Consider the following 23,771-nt stretch of genomic DNA (forward strand, 5'->3'; position numbering starts at 1 on the left):
ATATAACCTCTGCTCTTTTTTGCCAAAGCAGAACAAGGGACAGTGCTTAAACAATTCTCTCTTAAATGCAGCTCTGTTTTAGGATATGCAGGTGTTTCCATATTTTCCCCCAGGACAGTATCACCCCTGAGAGATAGGATAATGTTAATCAAAAGCTCTACAGAGCCTCCACCACCAGAAACGCTTATGAAAAATACTACTGAGAAGAAAATTTCAAGAGCACTTTAATATACAGAACGAGTGGCATAGATGTATGGGGCTTTCTTTAAAGAGACAGCCTTTATTTGAAGTACTTTGTTTTGTAGTTCTTATAAAGTAAACATTACAATACTTTTTTCCACAAATATATTAAAACTGTTTAAACTCAAAAGGCAATTCCACTGGCTGATGGATATTTTTAAAGCAAAAAAAAAATCTGACAGAAACAGGCAGCTCAATGAAAACTAGATTTTAAACATTCTGTTTTGTCATTCCATCTCCTTTACAAAACAAAAAATAAACAAACAAACAAGACATTTTTCACCCAGACTTCCTTTACAGCAATAAGGCAACTCCAGAAGAACTGAATGAGCTCCTTGGAGATTACAGATACTGTAACCAGCTGCTCCGCATGCTTTAGAACACTCAAAGGTACAACTATCCATTAATCACAATCACATTTGTGCATTAAAATATAAAACTTAAATTACAGATTTCAAAAATATTACTAATAGACTTCCCTATCATAAAATGTTTTACATTTACAGTACTTGAACTATTTCAGTTCTGGGTTGATGAGGTTTAAGCAATTTACGACTGCGAGAGTTAGACTCTGGAGTGCCCAAACAGCACAACCCAACCAGGGGCAGCAAGAGTCGGTAGAGTCATAGTGCAAATCAAAATAAGGAGTGCAGAGTTGCACTAGTTCTTTATGTTTCTAAAATATAAATGAACAAGACAAGCTCTTATATTGTACATGCAATAAATTATAGTTAGCGTATGACAATGGGGCTGGGGAGTTCTACCATTTTAGCAGGTGTACCAGAGCTGAAGCCTGTGAAAGATAGGACTTGGTAAACAAAACATTTCAAAGCTCTGTTGTCATAGCACTTGAACTGTGCTTTCATGCTTTGTACTTCTGCTTCCCCGTCTCACTGATCACGCAGATATGCTGAAACAAAATAAAATAAAAAGCTCCTGTTAGAAAAGTAATGCAAGAGACTGAAGTTTTACATCCACATTCAATAATGGGCTTCTGATAAAAATAAAAGCATGCACGTTTCAGTACGAAAGAATCTTGTGGTACTGTTCATGCAGAACAACTTATGTCTTTTTTTGTCTAAAATTTAATCTCAACATTTCCTTTTTTGTCTAAAATTTTATCTCAACATTTCCTTCTTTCTCCTCCCCCTAACTGCCCCCAGTGTGTGTTGGATCTGGTGAGACCCAGAGGAAGAATTAATGACTTAGGATAAAAAGTGAAGAGAGGGTCTCTCTTCTCTAAATCTCACTTAACTAAGCAAATGCACTTCTTTGTTGTAGACTTCTGGTAAGATAAGAAAACTTCACATTATGTCAAAGTTGACATGAGATTTGTAGCCTCCATTTGGCATGCAGCAAAGTAATTTCTAGTTTCAGAAGAGCTCCAGGGTCTGCTCTCATCACTGCTTCATCAATGGAACAGATCTGCACATGAGATATGATTTACAGAGGAGGGAGAGTGATGCAAGGAGCCTTCCCTTCCTTCCTCCTCCCTGGTTTTAAAATGGGCAAAAACATATGGGAAAAATTACTTACGTTCAAATCTCGAAAGTATTCATTGTAATCTAGGGCGTATCCCACAACAAATTTGTCTGGCACTTCAAAGCCAACAACTGAAAAAGACCATAAGTCACCAGTATGTTAGAAAAGAACTTCCTAGAGTTCACTAGACCTTTTCAAAGAGGCAATCTGGAATCGTATAGACATGTAAGCATCCTAACTCATTTTATTTCTTCCACTCAAGTACCCTCAGATTAATATTGGAACTATTTTAAAATTTTAACTTAGTTAATTTATCAACTAAAACAAAATTAAATAGATGTATTTACTGGTTCCCATGCAGCAGCATGGTGCTAGCACGCAGTCTGCTAGAAATGAATTGAAGCATTCCAGTCCTCAGACAGGACATTATTATCAGAACATAAAACTCCTTGAAAATTTCCTGCAACTTTGTCAATACCTACACAAAAAAAGCCAATAATTCTCAGCACTTCCTAGATGCTTGACATGGCAGTGCAGCAGCGGCGGAACTGGTGTGCAGAGCACAAGTCACCCTCACAGTATCATTCAAAAGGCACCACCTCTGGGAGTTGGACCTGCGCCTCCAGTAGGGCTGCAGGGAAGGTACCCAAAGGCAGAAGGAGTTGAGTCACCAGCTCCTTCAAAACTATAGATGTGCAAGGGCTGCGAGAGTAAGCACAGAACAAAGGGAATATCAGAACCACAGTTACTGCAAGGAAACCAATCCCTCGCTTTTGAGTAACTGCCTTGAGGGACTCTATTCTTGCAGCTTGCAGGCAATGACCTGATAGGTAGGAATATACCAGGACTGCCAAAGCACAACTTAGACACTGATTCCATGGTACAGAGAACAGTGAGGAATAAAGAGCACTCTGTTCTTTACGGAATCACTTGCAGGTTTCAGAAAGAGGTGGGGGTTTTGTGTTTGTTTTTTTCCCTCTCAGAGAAGTTGCCTAAGGAGAGGACATCAGCTATTTCACAGATTGCCTCAACAGCTCTAGCAGGACGGTTTGCACACGCTCCAGAAGTATCAGTGCAATTTGTCCACATACACTAGAAAGTGACCAAAATATATTAAATTATAAATAAAAATATAAATATAAATTAAAATACAAAATTTCCAAATGGCTTTCTCCCCTCATGCTAAAATGAAAGGCTCCTGAGCACAGGATAGCTGTGTGGTTTTTCACTCCCTGGCTACAATGAGGGTCTGTAAGGAAACAGGGACAGAAGTTGTACAATTCAAAGAACAGGCTGTGTACACTTCTGGAAAAATTAACGCAATGTTGGGCATCTACTTGGGCATCTACTTGGCTTCGCAATAAATCACAGGCCAGGCCATTAGTACTCTATCTCTTCTTTCAGAGCTCATGTGTCCTGCACTGAACAGGCTGTCTCCGAGGACAGATGGCAAAACAAGTCCTCTGCTGCAAGATGCTCAAAAGGCAGACCATTAACCCAGCTAAGCCTCTAATAAGATCTCAGGAATGAGGGACATCCTTGACAGAGGAAACACCTCAATTAAGCTTTAAGGCATTGAAAAAACTTCAGTTCCAGAATATTGTACAGTGCTGGGAAGGAGGAGTAGGAAGATGCGATTCTGCTGCAAAATTGCCTCCACTTCCACAGTGAAAGCACATGGTCCAAATTAACAGGAACGTGGCCTCTGGAACAGGATTAAAACACACAGCTCTTCCCAAGGCAGAAGGAGCTGGCACTCTGGTATCACTGTCTGCTGAGGAGGCTATTCCTTTCTTTTGGTCTTGGGACAGACAGGAGAAAACAGGAAGGGAGTAATTCAGAAGCCTAGACATAACTGGTTTTGTGCTGGTTCAGGCATCTTAGCATTGTAAACTTTTATCAGACCCCCTATCCTGGGGACATGCAAATGTCATAGGGTGGGTAGGCTTAGGCACCCCAACCACTCCCCGAAGCATCAAAGGTGAACCCAGCAGATTCTGCTGACTAAAGCATTTGACTACATGCAAGCTGAGACAATTTGCACAGGTGTAACCTGGACCAAAATATAGTAAAATGTTACAAAAAGTCAAGATCAAAAAGGATCACACCAAATCTAGATTAACTCTGTCAAAATACATTCCAAATATTTAAAGTCCCTAAATAAAAGCAAAATTTATCAAGAATCATCAGTCAAAACTTATTTGGAACATCCTTGGACTTTGACCAAAGGGTACACAATACATTGACATACTTTTAAAAATTAATAACAGTTGTCAAAAAGTCACTTACAGTCTGGCCGATATCCCACGCTTCGAGGAGTTCTCTTCACCAACAAACTGTCAAATAAAACCAACATAAAACTGAAACATGGAAGAGCACTGGGTACAAATGTCCAAGACTGTTTTGATGACAGACAAGCCGAATTTGGCCTGAACGCGCATAACTGAAAGCATAACTGCATGTATTTTAAACTATTATTTTATTTGCAGGTGATCATAATGACAAAAATCAAACCTTGCTCGAATCATGGATGGTTCATAGACTAAAGGATAACCAAGAGATCTGCAAGAAAGAAGCTGGGAGATACTGATCTGGACAGATTTTCAACGTGAAAAGCAACTTAGTGGGGTTTCACGTTCATATGTGTCAGGAATTTCAGGTGCATTTTAGCTTTTAGGTAAAGAGGTGACAGTTTGGGATACGTCTAGCCAGACCAACTGAGCTCTTTCCAAGAGCACTAGTATTATGAACCAAAAGTTCAGTTGCTTAATTGAAACCTCAAATACACTTGCATAACATGTCCTCAACTGTTTTTCACTGGCAGTACTAGTTACGCCCTTAAAGAAAACGTAACTGGTTCTGATGATCAGGCAATATAAACCAGCTCCAGTTTTCCAGAATTAATAGTCAGAGGCGTAAAAATCATTGAAGTACAGAGCTGGGGGTACTGTGGTAGAGAAATGTCTTGCTAGTTTGATTCATTCATTATCCAGTTGAGCGCTTCTACCTTTAGCCTGACATGTGTCTGTCTTGGCCTTAGAGAGACTTCGGAAGGAAAAGAAAAGGTGGTCAATGACAGAATGTAAAGAGAGGTCAGCGTAACTCTGTGCATTAAGGACAAACCTCCTTTCGCCCTGGGTCAGCCCTGAAGGCAGGGCTTTGTTTGTCAGTCACAGTTTCAATTTTAGACAGTAACTGAACCTTCCAGTTGTGAGACTTCACTGTTGAGAAATGGTGCATGATTTGATCAAAGAAATCAAAAAATCATACTAGCATGGACTCACATCTCCCTGCTACAACTGCCTGATTGTCAAAGAGAAAGAGAAGAAAGAGAAGACAGGCAAGTGAAGCGAGAAAAAAAGTTACGCTTAAGACTATGCACAATGGTAGTCACGTTTATCCGCTCAGGTCTTTGGCAGACCCAAATTAGTGCAACACGTTTAAATGACAGGAAACTGGCCTTTGCTCACACTAGATTATATTCACAGTGCACACTGCTAGGACACTGTTCAGTGACAAATACTCAAAATGTGGCACACTTAATCCAGCCAGAGAGAAATCCTCAACAACTTCACCTTCAGCCTTCATTCACCTCCAGATTATCAGCAAGAAGCGCTGTTCTCTCACGTCTAACAACAGCTTTGACATTGTTATGGCAACACAACTGATTAGATATTACACACAGCTCAGCTTTATCTCTAATCCCCAGCAGTCATTACGCTTTTATTGTAAAACACACAACCACAGCAGAGCAGCGCAAAAGATGCAATTTAAACAGAAATCAGAAGAATGTTGATATTAGTTAATAATACAATATTATCCTCAACATTTCTTGTTAGTTCTAAGTTATCTAATTATAAAATGTTTTGAAACTAATTGATTAAAGATGTAACTAAGTTGAAAAGCCTGGAAGAGCATATGGCTGGGTGACTCTCGCAGAATGACCTCTAAGGCTCAGCTCCAATACATGCACTACACAAACAATAATGTTGGTGTGCAAACTAATTTAATTTTACAATTAAAGGCAGTAAACTAAAAGAAAGGTCTCCATTGCACAGGTAGACCACCACTGCAGGATACTGAAGTTGCAGATACCACAAGCAGGAACATGTTTGGATTATAACAAACATATATTATACCCAAGTCACACTTTTTTCCCCCCCATCTCTAGTGAAAGCCTACATTTATGAACTAAATTTGTGTTGAAAATACCTCCACCAACTGAACTTTTTTAGGCCTAAAAGATTTAAATTCTTCCATATACTCCTAAACCCAAGTTGGACTTCAGTGCTAAAACCTCATGAACATTACCATAACACGATAAGGCAAGACAGGTATCAGGCATGCACAAGCTATCCTGTTCTGAAGCACTGAAATTCTTCCAGCAATAAGACTGGGAAGAACAGTGTCTCACCAGTCTTAATGAATGTATGGTCTCATAATGAGCAAAAAGTGCTTTTGGAGTTTAAACAAATGCCAAATCCCAACAATTCCAAAAGATTGCTTCACGTAAGACTCCTATGACTCCTGCAGAGATGTTCACTCCCATTTATTTTCCATGGAAATATATTCTCTATTTTCTTCCTCTCATCGTGTACCATTTTTAAGACGAAATACAGCACAAATAATCATCATTAAAAATTTACCTGGCTACTTTCACCATCTTTGGGTTATACTGCTTAAGTAGAGACAGCAACGTTTTCATTGTTTTACCAGTATCAATTATATCCTGAAAATAAAAGTCTCATGTAAGAATATCAAACAAGTCAGAGCAGCATTTTCAAGTTTCTACCACAGAAATTGCTCATGAGTAATAGCATGAAAATATGCCAAAAATACTGTTCGTAATCAAATATAGGTGACATGTAAAACCATGTACTTAAGCAACTCTGATACACATTAACAATAGTTATTAATTGTAGTGGATAACTATGACTGTTACTGAACTACGACCTTCTTGGCTCCTTCTGGAGATTTTATGGCTTGTGCTCCTCGCAGCTATAAGACAATGTTTAATTTGAATATGATGAGAGTAACACTAGTCTTGCTGTTGAGCTGTTACAGAGACAGAAGTTAACAGCAGAAAGAAAAGTAGGAAGGGAAAATAGAGCAACTCATTATTGCAATTAGAGGGGTGTAATTTGCATTACAGATCCAAGAAACAGGCAAAGAAATCGCACTGGGGATATCTGTGCAGTTCTAAAGTGCACACTCAAACACCCTACAACGAATTTTCACACACCACTTTAATCCTATCCACTGCACATACAAGCAGAAAAAAAAAATCTGGCTTAAAACTGAAGCATCAAAAATGGACTCCTCATTTGAACTGAAATAATCACACGATCTTAGAGGGACAGGCCTTACCCTGGCCTGAAATCAAGTCTATTTGAAGTAAAGGAGGTAGATAACACAGAAGCATCAATGTCGTGGTTTCAGCTTATTTTCCCACAATTCCCAATCAAAATAAAAATTCAATCAAAAACCTCAGAGCACCTGTCAGCAATACCTTCTTCAACACTTAATGCTTCTAATCATGATTATAAACTCCAGTTAAAGACATACAAATATATAGATAGAAATAAAAGCTGGTAAATAAAGAGAAGCAGCTACTTCTATACTCTAAAATAAAACCAGAACTGATGACTAGTATTGTGTGATTATCTGTTTCTTGGATGTCAATCTCCATTTCATTCAGAAGGTTTTGCACGTTAAAGGCATGCTGTATAGAAAATCCGGTGCTCTGGTACACCAGATATTAAACCTACAACAAATGTGCATTTTATATCTTGACAGTTAAAACTGTGATCGGTAAAAGGGTTTGTATTTGACAGGGTTTAACAGAACTCATTGGACAGATGATTCACTGAACAAATGAGAGAGTAACCCAGTTAGCTGCATGGGACTTTAAAAACACACAATCATCTGAAATGGAGCAGATAGATAATTAAACGCACCTGTCTACCTGAAGCAAAATATACTTCAAAAGACACCACTGGTGCCACAGATGACCGCTGCATACACACTGTTTTGGTAGGAGTTTCGAAACTGAATGTGCTTCCTGTGGGATAATGTAACCTCCTCATATTAAAAAAACACCATACATAAAACCAACTTCTGTTAAAACTCTTTCACCAGTGACATATTAGAACGAAACAATACTTACCTCCACAATCAAAACATTCTGGTGGGAAGAAAAAGAAAAAAGAAAAATCCATTAATACCTAGAGAATATGACATTTCTTATAGGTATTAATGTCTAATTAATATTCATTGCAGTTAAATATTTGCTCCACAACGTTTACACATGTAACAGTCAATTCTATGCAGTTAACGTTTCTGATGCTCTACTAACAATTAGCTGGCAATGAGATTCTCCTTAACATCTCATGCTGAGTACAAAGTGGTCTTTAAATTATTCAGACCTGGAGAATTCTAGATCCATGCAAAAGAGATCAAACCAGAGTCTACACAATTCACATTCTTCTAAAGCACACTACAGAGACACATACAATTCTGTCCTACCTACATCCTTTATACTGAACAGTGACATACATGCCTTAAAGATCACATGTGTGTGGAGAAGGGCGAAGTAATGCTTTCTGACAGAGCAGGAGGCACCGATACTTTCACCCCAGACATCTGGATCAATGATCTCCACATAGTGACTGGAGAAAAGCAAACTCCCAGTTCACATTCTCTCATTTCCTTCTCTTGTCACTGCCTCTAGCAGAAAGCTCCATTCCTAACGTGGGTGCATGTTACATGTCTTGACAGTACAAATTCCCATCACTACTTCAGTGAAACATCAACACGGTGAATAAATAATGCCGCTGTCAAAAAAAATAATTTGAAAAACAAATCTCATAAACTTTGCTGATACTGAAGGCAGTGAACAGGGCTTTTTTTGTTAAGCTCAGACTAAACTGATGGCTTTGGTGTGGTTTATCCACTCTCCTAGTATACAGTAAAATGAAACTCTTCTGTTTTCATTTCTTTTAACTTTACAACCTAAACACTAAAAAAGCAGCCTTAAAACCATGCAGGTATGCATGTTCTTTAGGGGTTTTGTTTGTTTGATATATAGAGTCATACCTTTCCAGTCAAGGTTGAAAGGTCGTCTCCACCAATGACTTTTATATCTCCAGTTGATTGATCATTCTAAAAAAAAAAGAGGAGGGTGAGCATTAGTGCTACCAGGACTCAAATCATGTTTTCTCCCAGTATCACAACTGCCAAGTACCTCACCAGTAAATGCTAATGCTTTCAGAGCACCAACAGCGTCTCTCTATTAACTAAGAAAATAAAAGCAAACAAATTCACAGATGGTATTTCAGATTAAAGATGGTTTGATAAGAGATCCGCATAATCGCAGGCGCCGTCTCTCATCTGTGACCATTATATATACATATGTATCTAGAGAGATATGATTTGCTATGCATTCCAGACAGATATGGAAAGAAGACAAAAAGCACTTGGGTTTCCAAGCCGCATGCTGCTATATAGCTGGTAATTGACATTTTAAACTTTAATTCTTTAGAAAGCCTTAATCCTCAAATAAGAATAAGCAACTGTAACAACTGTAATAGCAAATAAGGCGCAGATTCATCATTAGAAAAAAAAGCTACAAAAACAGCCAGAAAAGCTTATGTTTGCCTAATTTACAACAAATACTGGCAACAAATCAAATTACTTCATATAGCAATTGAACAGCCACATTGGTACACCAGGACTACAACACAGCATTTTGCATCAGTAAAACTAAACTTTGATACAAACGTAAATGAGATGCTTTATAAGCAAGTTCAAAACAGCTGCCTGGAGTGGCCTAGAGATCTTTGCAGTTTATTTACAGTCATTCAACTCACTGTTCATATTAGATACAATATGCTTATTACTGTACTACTTACAGATGACAACACTGCCCTAAAATTTAATCATTTCAGTCGAAGGTTAATACTGCCTATTAAACTTTATTCTTGCAGCTTCTTATCACGTATCCTCCTTTTAGAAAAAAAAAAAGATATTATTTTGCTGCACCTTGAAGCCCAAGTGTGTTGCGTGGTTGTGCAGCACAACAGCAGTTCCTTCCCCAAACCCAGGAATGGCAGATGCCAAAAAGGAGAGCAAAATGGAACAGAGATGCAGCCATGCACAGCAGCCAGTGCCTACAGCCACAGGAAGACCAATATTTGTGCTATGTGAATTGTAGGCAAAAATCAAAGCTGTTAACACAAAAACGGGGAAACAAATTATTTAGGAGAGGTACAAACAAAGTACACAATGAATAACACCAGGACGATAGTAAAGAGAAAACATTAAAATTCTTTGGACAGAGGCATCAGTGGTCTAGTATAAAGAAGTGCTGAAAGCCCTAGGCATGTAAAAGCAGATAAGACTAACAGATATTTTCCCTTTAAGATTCCTATGACACGACATTAAAAAAAAAAAATTATTAGAATTGGTATCTTTTTAATTTTTACCCCATGTGCTTTAAAGAAAACATTAGCTTGAGTTACACAACTCTGAAATTACACTGAAGTGCCATGTTTCATTACTACTGGAACATTCATTTTTGATAAAGAGTCAACTGCTTCAGTGCTTCCATAACAGTGCAAACAATAACTAAACCAAACGGCATCAATGTCACTGTGCTGAAAAAGTAAAGATGTCCAAAACGATGGCTGCTTGATCCACTGGATACACATACTGCTACTGAATGCCTGAGATACCAGCTAGTTCAACCACAAAAATGTGATTCAGTTAAACACTGCACTCATAAAGCTAAAGGACATTTCCTTTGTTCATCCTGCCTTCAAATTATCTTAAAATGATGGCTTCTTTAAACTTTTCCTTGTTTATGTTACAGGATTCTCTCTTATCTATTCCTACACTAATAGGGATTTCATCCTCCTTCCATGGAAGAATGTAAAAAAAAAATCATCATTCCTTACAAAACAATGATGGAGGAAGAGGTTACTGGTATTTGTTCCCTTAAAATTACATGCACAAACAACAGACTGGTACTCCTTGGTATATGTGTAACATCAGGCTCCTGATGATCTGTCTGCCTACAAAGCAACACACCACACTCAATCAAGAGCACCACAAACTGCAGGTTACTGTAAACCCTTGGATTGTGTATATTAAGCCTGACGAGCAGCAGAAAACAATGTAACCTAGAGAAACCCTCCTGCTCCTTCCCACCAAAACCCATATATATTGCTACACTTTTTAACACAAAACATAAATCTCCATTGGCATAAAACCCCACATTCCTATGCGGGTATTGAGTCCCTGAGCAATTAAAGGATAAAAAACAGCTAATGAGTTTCCAACACTGGTTGTAACCAGATTTCCATTGGAAAGAACTTTGTTTAATAATTAAGCAACACTTTAATTATCTTCAGGAGCATTATTTCTGATTTCAGTACTGGTAAGACTTTAATGCTCTGTGGTTTAACACATAAAGAGTTTTACTGTTGAGTTCTGTTCTCACTGCCTTCCAGCTCTCACTGCTGGAAAACAATAATGCTTTACAATACTGTAACGCCTGACCTAAGTAACTCCAAGATCACCTTTTAAAAAGGCATTTTAAGGTCCTTTTATTATCTGCTATAAGGCTTAGTTATCACACATTTTGCACAACACTGCTGTGACCAGCCTAACCAGAGTTCACTGTGTGCTCCATTGAAAATCCCTCTTTTCCTGAGTGACACTGCAACACTCGTCTTCTGGCGGCCCTTCATGACTGCATGAGCAACGTTTGCTCATTTACAAGTTTAAATGCAGGAGATTGGTGAAGAGCCATGCTTCTTTTAGCACAAACAAAACAAAATATTCGTCAAGAATACCAAGATCTGGGTCTGTTCATAAACACTATCTTTCCATTTCTTAACAGCTTGCCAGATCATTAAAATTCATCTGAAAGGACTCAGAAAGCTGGAGTTACGAGCAAAGTTTAATCAAGGCTTGATCATGTCAGTATTCTTGGAGAATTATTTTTGGGTGCAGAACAGTATGAACTCTGCATTGCAACACAAAAAAACCCCATAAATTGTAAATATTAAATGATCAGTTTGAAATAAGAATAGAACCTCAATTACATCAATTTCAGAACCATTACACAAGTTCAGCGGCTTTGTTTATGCAACCAGGGTATTTTTAACATCTTTTATCCAGTCAGTAAAGGCTGGCAGCACGATCTACTCATCGCATCCAAAGACAGAGACAAGAGAGCGAGCTCCACTTCCAACTGTCCGTTACAGTTGGTAGTGGTTTTCACACCACTAACAATGCAGATCTTTCCATCTAGTAAAGCACAGATAAAAACTACAAAGCAGATTTAGCATCTTGACGTCATTAATGATGGAAGATCTAGTCAATTTGAGACAGACTTGTTCAGGCTAGGACAATCTTATCCAGCCTATCGAGTTAGGCGATCTAAATGACAGAAGCCTGGATATTAATAACCACCTAAGCAATTCCACAGAAATGAACTGCTCGTAAATACTGTAGTGGAGGCATCAAGTCACAGGAACTCCTCACTCATCTAGAGCAAGAAAACATTCTTTTATAGACTTGGCTGACAAAAGTAAAAACTCTGAAGCCGACACCTCAAGGAAAACATTCTGCTTAGACAGCTTTCTGTCTAAATTTCTCTGCTTTACTCTTCATCTACTTGTTTTTACCACAAAAACAGGCTTTTAATTCTCATAAAACTTATTTTGCTGCTCACTCCCCTATTAATATCAAGGCACTGTAGTTTTTCAGGGTAATAAACAAAAGCAGCTGTAGCACAGAAATGAACCAAAGTATTTGCAAAGAACCAAAGTATAAGCAAAGAAAACGTTTATAATAAGGCAGTCTTGCTTTTTAGCAGAGGGCTTTTTTCCAGGTGTTTCAAACCATTTCTCCAATAGTTTTTTCCAAGTTAGTCAGAAAGCAGAGAGAGTAAGAGGGTGTAGTCTTTATACTGGTTTCTGAACAAGTCAAGTAAGTTAATGGAATTGTTCCCTGAAGAAAGCAGAACACATACAATTTCCTCACCCCCAAAAAAGTGCGAGTCATTGTTTCCTATCCTTTAACATGTTCTCCTGTAATAGAGACACTCAGCTTTTCCTTGTGGCTTTTTCTAGCAGAATAAATGGGTGCACGGTGGCTTAGTTATGCAGACCAGCTACAGGAGGCTGAATTTTCTGGAGGGTGAGCAGAATGAACGGGTGTCCAGCAGCTCTGGCCTGACGATTTATACATGGTGTGCAAGCACATGTAGTGCCTTGTGAGACACAACCACAGGCTGGCAAGAACTCTCCTGCCCAGCCTTGCTTTCTCGATAAAGAGTATAGCTAAATTACTGCCTCGCGTTCAGCAAAGATGATCATGGTTTCCAGGTAACCCCTGGATGGCCAGCTGGCCACACGCCTCGGGCAGCCAGGGCTGCTCATTCTACAAGCAGACTTGACCAAAGTTCCACACAGTTCTGGATGAAAATCAGCAACAATCATCAATCTATGAAGTTCTTTGACAGTCCAAACTAAGTCTACAGTAACTCCATATCTGGTTTCACAGTTTAATGAAATGAAGAATGAAGTAGAGTTTCCAATTTTGTGATCTTTTTTTCTACTGGAATAGGCACTCGTCTACAACTGCAACTTGAATGCAAACTTGCTGAGACAGAACTAACAGCATAACATTATGAAACAATTTATTCAAACACCCTAAGCTGAAACAAAAAAAAATTAATTTATTTCCATGCTACAGATAGTCTCAGGGAACAAATCATAAATATCTAAAACACTAGGCTGTCAGTTAAGGCAGGAAGCACACAGTACTAATCTACACCGGCTTCTTCCTTTGACCTGCATAACATGACCTTGTTTTCTTCTATAAAACTTAACAAGTTACAGAATGTTCAGTTTCCCTGCGAAGTTAAACCCTGTGTTCAAAATGAAAATAAATTATTTTGCAAAAATACTAATTGTGTTCATTGCTTGATCAAGCCAAACAAAAGATGAGGCAGGGAACTTGGGCGTAACTGTTTTTACAGCTTTGAAGCGTTCCTGTCCAATGAATGATGTCCAAGCCACAGAACCTCCCAGAATTATTTTTTTGTAACTATAGTTGCAGGAGAATCCTCTGTATTATTCTAGAGCCACAGCTTTAGAGATGGGGTAGCAGGGAAAAAGGAAACTGTTAAACAAGTAAAGGACATGGAAAGGGTCTCTCTGCTCTGCATGAGGACTCTACTGGGCTGCAGAAATAAAGGTCTAAAAGAAAACATTATATAGTAAGGTAGAGAAAAGTAAATCAGCTTGTGACTCTTAATTCCCTTAATTATTTGCTAAACATTAACACATTCTGGCAGCAACAATATCGAACTACCTCTGTTAATAATTTGAAGTTAGTCAAATTTATGTAAAAATTGCAGTGTTGCAGAGATACTTACACAATAACTCTTCAACCTAATGAAGTCCACAGTCATGGGGATCGATTTGTCACTGTTTCTGTTCAGCGCTTTGATGTAGTCTAATAAATCAGCAAAAAATTTATAGCCACCCTTGAGTACACAGAGTGCTACGATGTGGTGTCCTCCCATGCCCTTCATGATTTCTCGTGCCAGCCTCTCCGTCCTATATGAAACCAAGGAAGAGTTATCAGTGACAACACACTTCATTTGCTCACTACAGCCACAGCATTTCACATCGCTAACACGTACTTCAAACCTGGAAACATGTTTTGCTCAGAAATATTTGCCTACCACTTCTGTCACTTTTACAGGTTATTGGTCAACAAAGTTCTGCTTTTCAAGGTTAATCTAACAACAGCACTGCCAAACACCTCTGTTTTCAAACATCACACTCAGCCAAAGCAATTCTTACCACCCTAAAGCTGTTTCACTGTCAGATATGCGATATGAATGTGTATTTTCTCCTTCCAGAGAGAGGGTCAGCCTCCATGCAAGCAGTAATGTAAGACAACACAACCAAAAAGGCAGTAGCCCTCACTGAGGCGCAAGAACATTCTCAAACTGGAATCTACAGAGCTTACATTTCTTTGCCAAGCTAGAATGCCAGAAATTTGTCCTAACTGCAAAATACAATACCAACAATGAACAGCAAGAGAACACTGCACCATTTTTCTGCAATCATTGCTCCTAAATTTATCTTGTAATTTGTTTTAGAAAGCATGGCATCTATTTATTGTGTGCCAGCTGACAGCAGGTTTCTCAGAGAGAGCCTACCATTATAAACTTGACGTCAATTACTTAATGACATGTACTTTGTCCAATTTTTCCTCTATATGGACTTTCAGTGAAAAGTTTCCACAATACTTTAAAAAAAAATTATAGGAATGTTTAGATTTCAAACAGCACCATGCAAAATCTAGATGCAGTCCCATTCATAAGATCTCCATGAAAATTCACCCAGCAACACTCTTAAATGGTTGAGTGTCTCCAGCAACTTCTTCACCAAGCTGCTGATCCAAGGGCCGGAGCACCTCTGCTATGAGGCCAGGCTGCGAGAGTCAGGGTTGTTCAGTTGTTGAAGGTTCTGGGGAGACCTTAGAGCAGCTTCCAGTACCTGAAGAGTCTACAGCAAAGCTAACGAGGGACTTTTTCCAAAAAACAAAAAGTGATAGGATGAGGGGGAATGGCTTTAAATTGGAAGGGGGAAGATTTAGATTAGACATTAGGAAGAATTTCTTCCCGATGAGGGTGGTGAGGCGCTGGCACAGATTGCCCAGGGAAGCTGTGGCTGCCCCCTCTCTGGAAGTGTTCAAGCCAGGTTGGGAATTAGCAGCTATCAAATACAGTCTAAAGCAAAAATGCCTTACAGGCTTGTGCACCCATTTCTGATCACCCAGGAGAAAACTTGAACAACACATCACAGATTTCAGCAACCACAGAAGTGACAGATTGGTATTTACAGACTAATGTCTTCCCCAGAAGGTAAGAGAAAGTTGGATACTATTCATCTGTCACACAACCATGAGAAAGTCTAAGATGATGTGATTAATAATTTACTTTTATTAATATCCCAAGAAAATTCAAGAGGCTATAATTGTTTTCAGACTGAACTGGCAGAACAAATAATGTCGCCTAATTAGTCTTTAAGAAGGTAAAACATCAAAGAAACTCCGGAAAGAAAGCTGTGGATTGTTCGGTATCACAAAATTTTGCTTAAGAATTACAACAGATTTCCCAAGAACAGCATATCAGCAAATGCACAACTCTTAGAAGCCAAACAAGAAAGAGTTAATTAGCACTTGTACTTCTTAGTCTCCAATTAAATGTAATCTATTTAGACAGCCACCAGACAGCAAAACTATCACTGGAAGATTGTTTATTCCAGCATCATGGAATCAGCTGGAGCAGTGTACTGACTGAAGTCAAACCAACCTGTCCATGATGAGCCCATGAGGAATATAGACTTTTTCCAAATCATCTGCATAATGTTTAGGTATGCAAAACAAGTCCAGGTCATAACCTTGTTCATCGTCGCCAATCTGAAAAGGAAAAGGTGAGATTTCTACAAAGGCTTATAGAAAGTCTGTGGTGAGAAACTGCAAGTCCTTCTCTTTATTCAGTAAACTGTCAACCCCAGGACACTCATCAGGATCACTTTACCTTCCCTGTTTGCAAAAACATCAGTCCCACTGAACACAGCATGAAGTGTAATCTAGCAGAACCTACAGTTCACAGGAATTGCTTGAAACACCATATGAGCTGTTGTGCAGTACAATGTGGGGAACAAACTGAGTCCTAAAACAACGTTCTCCTACATTGGAGAGTGGAAAAACAGAACTACTACACCTCAATTTATCTTTCTATTTCATTAAAAAAAAAAATAATCAAGGAGCTTTTGAATACCTTTGATTTTCCTAGTGTAATGCAAAACCTGCACTTGCAAATAAGCAAGCAGAGGTTGGATATGGACATTTTCCAAATCTCCACAACACCAAATCACAACAAAACACATGAGACAGCTTTCAGGACAAGACAAGACAGCTATATGTGCATGACACGCTATGTTGCTGTGAAACAAGCCTTTTCAGACCACTGCCTGCAAACCATGGGGGTTTGGGACCTTTCAGAAAGCCCTACTTCAGCAACCTGTTCCGCACAGGCAAATTCCCTGTACGAAACAGGCTGCAATATTAGCAAGTGTATATTAATTAGCACAAGAGATTAGCACATGCATATGATTGTACCAAACACTGCTGAGGTTCAGGGCATATCGTGGCACCAGCATCAAAAATGGCTTTCCCTGAGTCTTAACCCAGCTGCAACGCGAACACGACACTGTTTTTTTCATTTCATCACTTTCTGGTTATGCAGCTGAATACTACGTGTAAAATGAAGTTAAGAATTTCCGAGAGTAAACCAAAGCTCATTACTGACAGTTCACCAGGGCAGGCGTTTTAAGTATCCATTTTGGCTACCGCTGTCCTCACAGAACACAATCCTATTGCGGTGCTCACGGAACCACTTACCTGGCCTCTCAACAGCCACCTGTTTACATCGCTTTTTTTGTTGTGTAACCCCTAACGAGTACCTTGCATGGAGAATTCCAAGAGTATTTCACCCTCCCATCCAAAACAGACCCTGCATGCGCTACCCACGCATACGGGTGGGATGGTATTTGAAGAGCAGGATGGTATTTGAGGCAGTAAGGCAGATCCCTCACAAACCACACGGGATTTCCCTGTGGTTCAGGCCCATCATTATCCCCAGCGCTGCCTCCTAAACCTTTCTTCCTGCATCTGGTAGGAAACAGGCCCTTCCTACAGATTTTGCCAGAATGTTTTTTGGACCGTGGGTACTTTCAGCGCCAACCTGGGCCGGTGCAGCTCTCGGCCACGAGGCACCACGTGTTCCGTGAAAAATAACAGAATGCAAGAAGCCAAGCAGATGCAGCAATGATGCCAAAGTGCATCCCCCCCCTCACCCCCCCAATGCACCCAGGGCACCCCACTGCCTCCCAGCGTGCCCCCAAAAGCCACAGGAATGGGAAGGTGTGTGGGAGCAGGGCTCACTGGGGCTGGGAGCCGCTTCCCCATTAATCCCAAGGTGGCACCCCTGGGGGTCACCCCCTCGAGCCTCCTGGGGCCACCACTTGCCGGGGGTCACCTCCTCAAGCACTTCCGAGATTCACTCCCCCAGGATTCCCCCTTCCCAGGGTTCACTTCACTAAGCACCCCCTGGGATTCATCCCTTGGGGTGCAACCCCCCCGAGTTCATTTGCTTCAGCCCCCAAGTTGCCCTGAGGTTCACCCCTCCCTGCCAGGGTCCCTTATCTCCCCACGTTCACCTCCCTGAGCACCCCCGAGATTCACCCCTCCTCGAACCCTCTGGGGTTCCAACCCCCCAAACCCCTGGGATTCACCCCCGACCCGCCTCCCCCGGGGTTCTCCCCTCCCTGAGCCCCCACGCTGCCCCGAGGTTCACTCCCCCGCCCCCAGGGACCCCGCCTTCCCCTCAGGGTCCCCCTCTGCGAACCCCCCCGGGTCCACCTCTCCGAGCCTCCCCCTCTCTGACCCTCCTCGGGATTCACCCCGGCCTCCCCCGGGGCTCCCCCCTCCCCGAGTCCCCACGCTGTTCACCACCCTCGCGGTCCCCCCTCTCCGACGCTCCCCTCCAGGCTTCACCCCTCATTACCCCCCCAAGCTCTCCCCCACCCCGTGCGGACCCCGTCCCCGATCTACCCCCTGGGGCTCCCCCCTCCGAGCTCCCGGGATTCACCCCCCGTACCCCCTCCCTTGGCCGGGCAGCGCGGGGCGCCCCTCAAGGTGACTCCCTGGGCGGCGGCGGCTCCTCCCGCGCTGCCCCATCGCGTGGTCCCCGCGGCGGCCGCACTCACCACGATGCAGGGGCTGGGGGTCGCCATGGAGCGCGGCGGGCGGCGAGGAGGAACGCGGCGGCGGCGGCGGGCGGGCGGGCGGCGGGCAGGCACCGCGCCCCGCACGGCCCCGGCGCCGCCTTCCCTGTGCTGCCCGCCCCCAACATGGCCGCCGCAGCACCGCATCCGCGCTGCCCGCCCCCGACATGGCCGCAGCGGCACCGCCCCTATGTTGCCCGCCCCCGACATGGCCGCCGCGGCGCCTTCCCTGTGCTGCCCGCCCCCAAGATGGCCGCCGCGACACCGCCCCCTTCCCCCCCCAACATGTCCACCGCTCTTCTCCACGTGCTGCTCGCCCCCAACATGGCCGCCGTGCGCGCTCCCAACATAGTTGCTGCGCCTGCAGCGGCTCCTTCTCTCCTCCTTCGCCCACAGAAACCTTGGGCTGGGTTGCCTAGGGAAGCTGTAGCTGCCCCAGCCCTGGAGGTGTTCAAGGGCAGGATGGATGGGCCTTGGGCAGCCTGATCCAGTGGGATATCCCTGCCCATGGCAGGGGGGTTGGAACTGGATGGGCTTTAAGGTCCCTTTCAACCCAAACCATTCTGTGATTCCATGATCCAGCATTATTAGTGTTGGCTCAGAGAGCGTGATGGAGTCAGTTTAAGCATTCCTTTGTACGAAACTACCAATTTAAGCGAATTTTCACTGAGCAGCTAGCGAATGTGGCATTATTGCAGCTGGGTGTTCAGCTACAGTTTGGGCGGGTGAACTCTGGAGTGGGAGGAAAGAGCCGTTATCAAACTGCCTAGAGTAGCAGAACAAAATACGCCCGGCAGCTAATATCAGGAGCATGTCATAGCTGGCCTGTTTCCAGAAAGCTGGGAAAAACAGCAGCTGCCCTGTCAAGTTCTGGGAGAGCCTGACTTTATTGGGCAGTGGGCAGTGCCGGTCGAGAGACCACGCAAGCACAGCAGTGTTTCAGGCTCTGCTTTTAGTTTATTTACTGAAGACATTTCTCATTAATGAGGGATATCCATGTCTGCCATTAAAAGCAGCATCCAACGGCACCTTTCTGAATGCCTGTAGAAGTTGTTGGCTTGACTTCCCAGTGGACAAAAGCATTAGTCCTGTTTTGCCCTTCTGGGTGAGCAGTTTCTTTGTTCTTCCTGCCAACCAGCACATTTCTAGATTCAGAGCATTCCTGGTCACACTGGCACCCCGTTACAGAGGGGAGAACAGATTTACAAAAGCAGAAATATTTGCTTGTATTGCAGGAAGTCGGTTAGATGAAATCAGCAGCAGATTTAGTAGATGACCAGTTTTGTTCTTGCTGGTGTGAGGGCCGCTGAGCTTTGCGGGACAGGACAGGGTGAAAGGAGGGGGTTCAGAGGTATCTGAGAGCTGCACATTTTCTGGCTGGATGGTGCATAAGGTGGTAGAGCCAATGTTCTGAATTCCCTGGTATGCACAGCTTTTTAGAAGGCAAAATAATTTAATATTTTGTCTCTGAGTAGAATCTGGATTCCTTAATTATTTTATCCTCTGTGGCAGTCAGGCATATCTAAGTGCTCAGGCCCAGTGAAGCATGGCTCGTGCGTGTAAGTTTATTAACAGACTTATAAAAACCTTGCTTGGTAACCACATGCCCCCGATGGCCGGATACCTGGAGATAATAATTGAGTAGTCGTCATTTGGAAACACTTGAAACAGTGTGCTCTGAGTCAGATCTTCAGGTCACCGCCCATGCTCCGGTTCCCCTCATCCCCCCATTTGTTCCTCCCAGCTTTGCCATTGCTGTTGGGTGACTCACAGCGAACCAGCAAACTTTATCTGCTGGTTTGGTTTTCTTTTTTCACAAGACAAGCCTCCTAAAAAAAGCAAAGAGCATGATGATTTTTCTGCAGATTAACAACTGAGACAGCAGGACTCTTGTGTGACCAGAAATTAGTCTTTTTCCCATTAGTTTAGGATGGGAAAAAATAGCGAGGTCAAGGAGTATTAAGCTGGTCCTGATATGAGCACCAACATCTTTAATCAAGAGGAAAATCAAGAAGGAATACCTCATTAGATGGTATCTAGAGCATACACTTAAATATGAATTTAGCATCCAAGCATCCCAGCTTCATCATAGCTACAGAGAAATCCCTTCACTCTGACTAGAAGCTTAAATAGCCTAAAATTATTTTTCCAGCCTAACATTTCAAATGGGAGAGAAAGCCAGAAGTACCAAAACATTTTAGAAGAGACACAGCCACCCTTCCTAAGAAATAGAGAAAAGAAGTTGTTTATTGCAAAATACCTTTTTAAATAGTGTTATTCCTGTTCTCTCTCTTGTTGACTTTTGCAGATATTAGTCATCCAGGTGATTCCCAGTGGTGGCAGTCTCCATGGATCTTGGAAAGTGGTGTCTATCTACCTACTTGTTTCAAAGACTTCCTGGATGATGACAGTTTACCAGGATTTCTATCCCTACCTAGCTAAGAAATGACAATTTACATATCAAAATGAAAATAACCAAAACCTCTGACCCTATGCGCTCCTCGCGCTCTCAGTAGCTTCCTTTTTCATGTACATCTTGGCCTCTGCTGACCTTCATTGGAAAATCACTTTCACATTCAGGGCAGGGGGTTGGAGAAATTACAAACGTTTTGCACTCTATTCAGTAGTTCAAGGAATGGTCACAGTCACAGGAACGACACAATTACTACAAAACACTCGGGCTGGCTTATCTCAAAATGTCATCCATCCTCAGAAACACCAACCTGGCTGGGTGCAGACAACGCTGCACTTTGAGCTGGTATTTATGGGATTTACCAACTTTCATTTGCAAACATCTATTAAGAATCATCCCAGCGGCTTTGGTTCAGCAGGACCAGACACACAACAGTGGCTGTCACAACAGAGCGCTCGGCTGGTGCTTGGCACGACGCTAAAGACACAGCAAAGTCCTGCCTGTCAGGCTTTACTGAGTACCCGTGTGCTGCCGAGGTTCAGCTTGCCTAAGGGCCTGCAGAAATTTAAACAAAGCTTATTTTAGAATGCGAGAAAACAAGCAAAGGCAGATGTCACCAAAGCAGAGCAGCTTGGCGTAGGCTCTGCTGCCAGACCCAAAGCACAACCCTATGCCTTGGGGTGCTCTGCCCTTGGAGACACCCTAGATTTTGAGTAGCCTGAGCCTCGCTGTCTACACCAAGCCCACAGGTTGCCCACGTTCCTCCAACAGCTTTGAGGTCTGGGTGGCTCCTCCTCTTTCCAGTCTCCAGGGAACTTGCTCCCTGGGCACGGGAGAGCTGTGAGAAGCGGTTTTGGATGGGAAGGAAGGCACACCTGCAATCTAGAGACCCACCCAAAGGGCTCTGGTTTTGTTTGAACCTGTCCTGAGACAAAGGTTGAACCCTGAGCAAAGTAACTGCAAGGAAAGCGTGTCTTTTTCATTCAAAATAGCTGTTTTTCAAGCCCCACTTGACTCACTGAGCAACACGGCCTGATGGAGTTGGTGACTTTTCGTGCAGCAAAACTAGGAGTTTGTTTACACATGACGATAGCTCCGCAGCATTTACTGCAAGTCATTGCTGCTGCGGCACGAGGGGAACCACCAGTGCTTTTTTACATTGTTAAGTAGCACTGAAAACCGCAGGCGCGAGGACACTGTGAAGCCCAGACTGAGCTCGTTCTACTCCTGCCACCCACCTCCTTTGACTGCACACAACGCTCTACTTACGCTGAAGCAGTCACCTGAGGTCCCCAGCAATCCTTGCAAAAGCAAGCAGAATGAAAATCAGAGCCAAGATCAGTTATGAAAACCAGATTCTTTGCTTCACTGTGCAGCAAGCATTAGTGACAGGTACAATTTCTCCATGCCAGGAACAAGGAAAACTCTTACGCTCCTCTCATTCAGCAGCGCTTGCATCAACGAGATACCTGGGTGACCTAGAAGCTTCTATGGGACTCATTTCAGTGCAAACCCCACCAGAATCAACATGACTGATGGCAGCTGCCTTACTCTGCTGGCTTACTCAAAATTAAATGGTCTCCAGGAGCACAGGGGTGGACACATTGCGACGTGCACACGCAGCAAATTCCTAGGACTACACAGGTGTCCAAGTATGGGAAGTGCTCTTGTAAAGCTGAGCAGCTTCTTTTAGAAAACAGCTCAGTGAACACATCCTCCCGTTTTTCAGTCAATGTTCAGATGGAAGTGTGCTAGCAAGAAACCAGGGGAATCCTGCAGCAGGACTTCAGCCCAGGCGATCTGCGCTGGAAGCTCGTTTGTTGCGTACCTTCACCTTAAGTCAGAGGTAAGGCTGGACAACTCCAAGTATAGGTGGTTCGTGCTGGCAGGAGGTCTTCCCACTAGGGAACGGGGAGTGAAGGGGAGATGTGGGGTTCCCCCCTTGCTCGGGTGCTTTGTGAGGAATCACGTGGTCTGGATATCAGAAAAAAATTCCTCACAGAAAGAGTCATTAGGCACTGGAACAGACTGCCCAGGGAGGTGGTCGAGTCACCTTCTCTGGTGGAAGGAACGGGTTGATGAAGTGCTTGGGGACATGGTTTAGGGAGTGTTAGGAATGGTTGGACTCGATGATCTAGTGGGTCCTTTCCAACCTGGTGATTCTATGATTCTATGAACGAGTGCTTTAATCTGCGTTCAGCAGGCAGCCAAGTGCAGGACCTGCCTGCAAGCCCCAGGAAGCATTTCTAAAGAGCTGTAGAAGACACCTAGCTGTGTTGCGTGTCTCAGAGGTGTCTGCACAGCTACACACAGGATTGTTTAAAAAATAAACAAATCTGGAACCTGTTGATACCAGCATAGACAAAAGAACCAACAGGCTGTTGCAGGACAGAAACTCGAGAGAAGGCACGAGGAGATGGCAAGGCTGTGTCAGCAACAGGGGAGAAAAATGAGAAAGACCAGGAGACAACAAGCTGATCCGATAGCTCGCTGGTAGAAGGCTGTATTTGCCGAGGGTCGCAGATCCAGCTGGAACCGTCCCAATGCAGGCCAGGCATCAGGTGGCAGAGCTCACATGCCGAGGGCCTTGCCTCCCATGCAGAGCGTGGCAGCCGTTCAAGGATCTCAGAAATCTTCTCTGGGCAGATTACAAGGGAAGCAGAGACAAAGCACACGCGAGGCTGGGAGGGAACTGCTCTTCGGGACTCCCTCTGCCTTTGCAAGACCTTTTGAATTGTATGGTATGAGCTGGCAAA

The 23,771-nt window shown here is 42.8% G+C and overlaps 1 protein-coding gene across 1 annotated transcript; it reads right to left on the bottom strand.

The window, feature by feature from the left end:
• Positions 1-206: 206 nt before the first annotated feature.
• HPRT1 (hypoxanthine phosphoribosyltransferase 1) lies at positions 207-18,712 on the bottom strand. The gene is made up of 9 exons (XM_054075475.1): positions 18,585-18,712; positions 16,124-16,230; positions 14,171-14,354; positions 8,818-8,883; positions 7,889-7,906; positions 6,369-6,451; positions 4,012-4,058; positions 1,777-1,853; positions 207-1,150 (listed from the first exon to the last, which is right to left on the bottom strand). The coding sequence occupies exons 1-9, from the start codon at positions 18,609-18,611 to the stop codon at positions 1,103-1,105; spliced, it is 657 nt and encodes a 218-aa protein (XP_053931450.1). The 5' UTR covers positions 18,612-18,712; the 3' UTR covers positions 207-1,102.
• Positions 18,713-23,771: the final 5,059 nt, after the last annotated feature.

The sequence above is a fragment of the Cuculus canorus genome, chromosome 10, assembly GCF_017976375.1.
Source record: "Cuculus canorus isolate bCucCan1 chromosome 10, bCucCan1.pri, whole genome shotgun sequence".
NCBI classification, from domain to species: domain Eukaryota; kingdom Metazoa; phylum Chordata; class Aves; order Cuculiformes; family Cuculidae; genus Cuculus; species Cuculus canorus.

Excerpts from the sequence above, each read along its gene's own strand:
- HPRT1 (XM_054075475.1), bottom strand. The coding sequence starts at position 18,611 with ATGGCGACCCCCAGCCCCTGCATCGTG. Across the intron at positions 14,355-16,123 it reads CATGGGCTCATCATGGACAG|GACGGAGAGGCTGGCACGAG; the intron begins GTTGGTTTGACT and ends GGTTTCATATAG. Across the intron at positions 1,854-4,011 it reads CGTGGGATATCGGCCAGACT|TTGTTGGCTTTGAAGTGCCA; the intron begins GTAAGTGACTTT and ends GGTCTTTTTCAG.